Source organism: Rana temporaria, chromosome 4 (assembly GCF_905171775.1).
Source record: "Rana temporaria chromosome 4, aRanTem1.1, whole genome shotgun sequence".
In the NCBI taxonomy this organism is placed as follows: domain Eukaryota; kingdom Metazoa; phylum Chordata; class Amphibia; order Anura; family Ranidae; genus Rana; species Rana temporaria.
In genome coordinates this window covers 335494397-335500396 of record NC_053492.1, presented here as the reverse complement: position 1 = coordinate 335500396, position 6000 = coordinate 335494397, and the positions used below count along the sequence as shown (strand labels likewise).

At 44.2% G+C, this 6000-nt stretch overlaps 1 protein-coding gene across 1 annotated transcript in view; it reads right to left on the bottom strand.

Annotated features, from left to right (window-relative positions):
* Positions 1-3699: 3699 nt before the first annotated feature.
* Positions 3700-6000, bottom strand: part of LOC120937478 (cytochrome P450 1B1-like) — a 111224-nt gene continuing 108923 nt past the window's right edge. Inside the window, exon 3 of the mRNA XM_040350742.1 lies at positions 3700-4300. Coding sequence (XP_040206676.1) covers positions 3715-4300 — 586 coding nt within the window. The 3' untranslated portion in view covers positions 3700-3714. The remainder of the gene's footprint in view (positions 4301-6000) is intronic.

The following is a 6000-nucleotide window of genomic DNA, read 5'->3' as shown; positions in this document are numbered from 1 at the left end:
ATCAAGGATACTGTCCCCGACCATAACAATTCAAAGACTGCCATTTTCACCAGTGATGCGACTCCTTATTCTGCATTGTTCAGAAAACAATGCATACCCGGATTCTTCTATCATTCCTGAGGATGGGAGATTATCTGCAGAGATACGCCATAGCCTCCCCAAGTGTTGATCAGACACACAGAGCGACACAAGTGTACATCCCCCATAACCGATAATGGCCCGGATTCACAAAGCACTTACGCCGACGTATCTCGAGATACGCCGCGTAGGTGTAAATATGCACCGTCGTATCTATGCGCCGTACCCACAGAACTAGATACGCCTGAAAATAGGCTTCATCGTGGGTGCATAGTTACGCTGGACGCCCCATTGCAAATATGCAAATGAGGGAGATACGCCGATTCACGAACGTAGTTGCGCCCGGCGCATAATATACGTGGTTTGCGTAAAACTTAAGTCCGGCGTAAAGTTATTCCCCATCTATGAGGCGCATCTCATGTAAAAGGTATGGACCAGGGAACACAGCCGTCGTATTTTACGTTGTTTACGTAGTACGTGAATAGGGCTAGTCGTAGGTTACATTCAAGTCGTAGGCAGTGATTCGACGTAACTTAGGCAGTTGTTTTGAAGTGATTCTGAGCATGCGCACTGGAATGTGTCCACGGGATGGCACATGCGCCGTACGTTATTCGTATCTTTATGACTCTCGGCCCATCATTTACATGGGGTCATGCCTCATTAGCATGGCTCACGCCCATTTCCACTTACGCCGAGGGAACCCAGCGTAGATTTGGGAGCAAGTGCTTTGTGAATACTGTGCTCGCCGCTCTGCGCTGCGTCGGCGTAGCGTATATTCGATACGCTACGCCGGAATAAATATGCACCAATGTATATAAATCTGGGCCAATGTCTTTGCAGAGTGAACGCATCCCCCCCCAAACGATCGTCTGTGCATCACACAGGGGCCCTTTGCTGGCAGACATATCCCCACTCTGCAAACACTACTCTGCATCCTCAAGAAGCTTTCCACGATTAAAACGGGTCTCAATTGGCGTCAGTCTGCCCCAGTCTTTAGAGCGGGCTGCAGGAGAACTAACACTGGGAGACACTGTGACAATGCATATTAAATACATCCTTATAAAATAAGTCCTCCTCTTCCTCCCGCTGTTCTGCCCAAAGTGCCCTGTCCATGATTCCATGAAGTGTGTGCTCCAGCAGGAAGACTAGAGGGACAGTGCATGCATCCTTGTGGCATCCTCAAATGGTGACAGGACAGCACATGCATCCTTGATCAGTAGCCACTGGTGTGGCAAAAAGAAGTCCAGCTCTTCTGACCCTGTCCTGGTGCCATATTCACACAGGTTCTCATTGATGGCCCTCTGCTGTGTGTGCACCCACTGCAGCATTGTCAACGTTGAGTTCCACCTGTTGGGCTTGTCAAAAATAAGGCAGTTGGTGGGCAGGTTGCATTCCCTTTAAATGTCAGCCAGCCAAGCACTGGCATTGTATGACGGAAATGACCACAGACTTTTCTGGCATGCCTCAGGAGATCTTGCAAGCCTGGGTACCTGCTCAAGAACTGCTGCACCACCAAATTCAGGGCGTGTGCCAAACATGGAACATGGTCAAGTGTCCCTGTCGGAGAGAACGTTGGTGCCATTGTTGCATACATCCATTCCTGGCTGAAGCTGGCATAGCATCAACCACCTCTGAGCCTGCCCCTGCAGAGCTGACATAATCTCTGCCCCAGTATGGCTCCTGTCCCCTAGGCAGACCAACTCAAGCAACGCATGGCATCTTTTAGCCTGACTGCTTGCGTAGCCCCTTGAATGCTTACAGAGCACTGCTGTTTCCCCAACTTATGTTCGACCTGAACATTGAGCTCATTCCTAGTGTCTATCAATGCAGCCTATTTATGTCCATCAATGCAGGCTCATCAGACAAAAAAAACACAGGCATCGCATTGGGGAGAGTCCAAAAGGACCTACCTGCTAGCCAGCTCGCTGCACGTACAATCAGCGCTGTGGGAATCTCAACGTTGCCACTCCCACTCCAAACCCCTGCACCTTGGCTTTCTCTCGACCATACATCAGGACGGGGTCTGAGGCAGCGGCACTCCCAGTCCCTGTTGCCACCATTGCTCCCTTTGGACTACTACAGCTAGCTGCCTCAATGCTAGTGGCATCCAGTAGTGTCACTAGGTTATTGTCACATGGTGCGGAAAAAATTGGTGTCACCCACCTCCACCGACTATAGTCCCCCCTCAGTACAGACCCCCCTCTCTCAGTATAGACCCCCCACTAAGTACTGACCCCCCTCCTCCATCAGTACAGACCCCCCTCTTTCAGTACAGACCCCCCCATGAGTATAAAGACCCCTTAATCAGTACAGACCCTCCTCCCTCAGTGCAGGCCCACCATCAGTATAGACACCCCCCCATCAGTATAGACACCCCCCACGGCTAAGCCATAGTCCTGATAGTTTTCACAATATGACCATTTGTTTGCAACTCACGGCATCCATTGAAATTACACTCTAGACACCTAAAATTTAAAGGGCAATATCTAAACTGCGACTGTGCCTTCAATTTTAATATTTCAGAGACATACTATGCATCAGGTATGCAATGTAGGTCTGGGTCTTGTGATTCTCACAATTGCTCTTCGCTGTAGGATTTATAGTTTTTAAAATACGACCGTTTTAAGAATGACAAGTATTCAGGAGAGGCAAAATACTCTGGCCTGTGCTTAGCGCCTGCATAGACAGGGCATGAGAGTTGCCAGGAAACATTGGTTTCCTGGCAACGCTGAGGGGAATTATAGCCCCTCCCACACAGCTATGAGGGGAATTGTAGCTCCTCCCACACAGCTCTGAGGGGAATTATAGTGCCTCCCACACAACGCTGAGGGGGGATTGGCTCATTTTTGGGCTCTGCGTAATTTCTGCATACCTTCAGCTATTAAAACCATTAAACTTTTAAAATGTTCAGCTCTTTCAGCTAATGATGGGACTTCTTCAAATTTTTTTCTACTATTTATAACTTTTAAAATATTAAGCTTTCTAAACACTTTTTTTTTAACATTGAAGTCAATGAGAGCATGCTTCAAATCCTTAAAACATTTTTTTGCTCCAAAAAGTTTCAGTTCCTTCATACTTTCACCTACAGACGCCAAACAAACTTTAAAATGTTCACAAAATATTCAGCTATCCGGCTATATCTTTTCAGTTTGATATCTTCTAGTTTATAAAAAGAAAACTTTTCTGATAAAAAAAACATTTTTGAAGATTTTTTTTTATTTAAAAAAATAAAATAAAATCACTTTAAAAAAAAAAAATGAAAAAAAAATCTTAAAAAAAAAAAAAAAACATTTTTGAAAAAAAAAAATTGTGATTTTTTTTTTAAAAAGCCCCGAAATAAAAACATTTTTGAAAAAAATGTTTTTTTGAAAGAAAAATCATTTTTGAAAAAAATAAACCATTAAACTACTTTTCCAACTATTCTCACTTTTTCTTACGGATTTCCACAGTTTCCACAGTTACTCAAGCCACTTCACCCAGTTACTCCGCCCACTCCAGTTGTAGACTACTGGTGGAGGCAAGAACACTTCACACAATTTCCCCAGAAATAGTAGCTTTTCTAGTTTATTCTTATATTCCATTTTGTTTTCAGTTATCAGACCAATGAAGACACATTGGAAATTGTATCCTTTTGATTTAATAGTTAACACAATTAACTGTTAGCACTGTATTGTCTAGGAGATGCATATTACCATCCCGAAGGCTCATACTGATTGTAAAAGGTTTAGGCTTGATGCTCAGACCATAATCACATTGCTGGTTGAGATTCTCTGATGGGTTGGCAGTAAATGCACACTGATGCACGAAAATAGATGCAAATAGGAAAAGCTGCATCTTTGATAGTTCTTCTCCGATACATCTCCGCTTACCCACAGAAAAGATCATCACCTTGCTCACGGCTTCTTTGTTTAGAAACCCTTTATCATCTAAAAATCTGTTTGGGTCAAACACTTCTGGATTCGACCATTTTAAAGAATCATGATTAACTGACCACTGATTGACAAACACCACTGTATCTTTGGGAATATAAAAGTCCATCAGGGTTGTATGTTTCGTTGTAGCATGAGGGATAGTGACTGGAACAAAGCTGCTGAAGCGCATTAATTCATAAATAAATCCCATGACATAGGGCAAGTTGGGCTGGTCCTCAATGCAAGGCAACCGATCTCTAGCGACAAATTGATCCACTTCACACTGCAACTTCTTCTGAACATCTGGATATCTGTTAATAAGGAGAAGACAATTTTATAGGTTATACAAAAAAATACTTTTTAATAGTTGATAAAGTGCACCACCAGCTTTCACAAATAGGATTAGGTTAAAAAAAAAATGATGGCAAATTGCAATAATAGAAATAAAAAGAAGAAGAAAGTAACGTTATGGACAAAGGCTAGGGTGCTTGTGGTAACATGGAGGAAACACTCATGAAATGTGGTCCTTAGATAATGTAAACAATTTATATATCATATATATATATATATATATATATATATATATATATATATATATATATATATATATATATATATATTTATTTATTAAGGTTGGGGGTTGTTAGCTCAAGTGGGAAATGCAATTTTTAAGCGATTCACTCCAGCCAGGAACTATGGTAGCCCATTTTTATTAAAAAGGCAAAATAAAAGTCCAAACAAGCGTTTTCCCACGCAGGGGGTTCTTCTCCATGAAATACACAACAGAAAATGCTAGCCCACCTGGCTCTCTGTAGCAGTACTTCTGCGCGTTGTCCTGGTCACCCAGACCAGCAGACTCCTCAACGTAGATGGCTTCCCTTCAGCGTCTACACAAGGTTCTGGCTGTCTCCTACAGCCTCTCTGATTCCTGGAGACCTCCTGTCTTTCTGTGGAGCTGTCTCCAACTGGGAGCCATGAGGTCTTCCCACACACTCATTATATAGGGCTGTGCTCACCTGAGCACCACATCCTGCTGGTAATGAACAAAGCCTGGATTACCAAAACCTTGAGAAAGCTGCAAAAGCAGTCGTCTCCAGTCCACAGCTATGCTCTGTAGTTTTGCACATCTCAAGTGTGCATACCCTGGGTCCATTTTACCGTCACAGTAGCTCCTACTGTTACATACCTCCCCCCCTTGTTTCGAACCCATAGGGGGCGGAATACACAAGCCTGAATCATTGATTGGGGCACCTCTGCGCCAGCTGTTCGCTGCGTAGGCCCAATCTTTTTTTGGGGTGCGTTTCCAGGCACGCCCTACCCTGGATCGGAACGGGGTCCTACCATTCTGTATCCCCAGCCTACTCCCTCCGTCCTTGGGGTTCCTGAACTCACATTTCTTTTCTGGTGGCCCCCTGCCTTTCCTGCTACTTCCTTTAAACTCAATTTCTGGATTCTGTAAGGAACCTGCTCCAGACACTACGCCTGATGAGGAACCACCTTTTCTCCAATTACCAATAGTGTCAGTTATTTCTTGCTCAGGGTTTGTTAGGACCAGGCCCAAGGAGAGACAACACACAGGTGAGCAGCTATACCCTATGGCAGTGGTCATCAACCCTGCCCTACAGGGCCCACTAACAGGCCAGGTTTGCAAGATAACTGAAATACATCACAGGTGATATCATTTGCTGCTCAGTGATTGTAGTATTCTAGACTGCATCTCCCCATGGTAATACATAAAACCTGGCCTGTTAGTGGGCCCTGCAGGACAGGGTTGATGACCACTGCCCTATGGGACCTTCACAAGGCTTCACTTCACCTGTTGTCCAAATCTCTGTGGGCAGTTGTCCTAACAACTGACATTGAACAACGCATGACCCATTCCTAGCAGTACCAATTTTTGCCAGCTCACATTTTCCATGTCACAATATTTGTTCCTCTCCACTCTATATTTGAGAGTGTCTCCGGGTACCCCATCTTGTACCTCTTTATAGGTGAGAGACAAAATATCTGC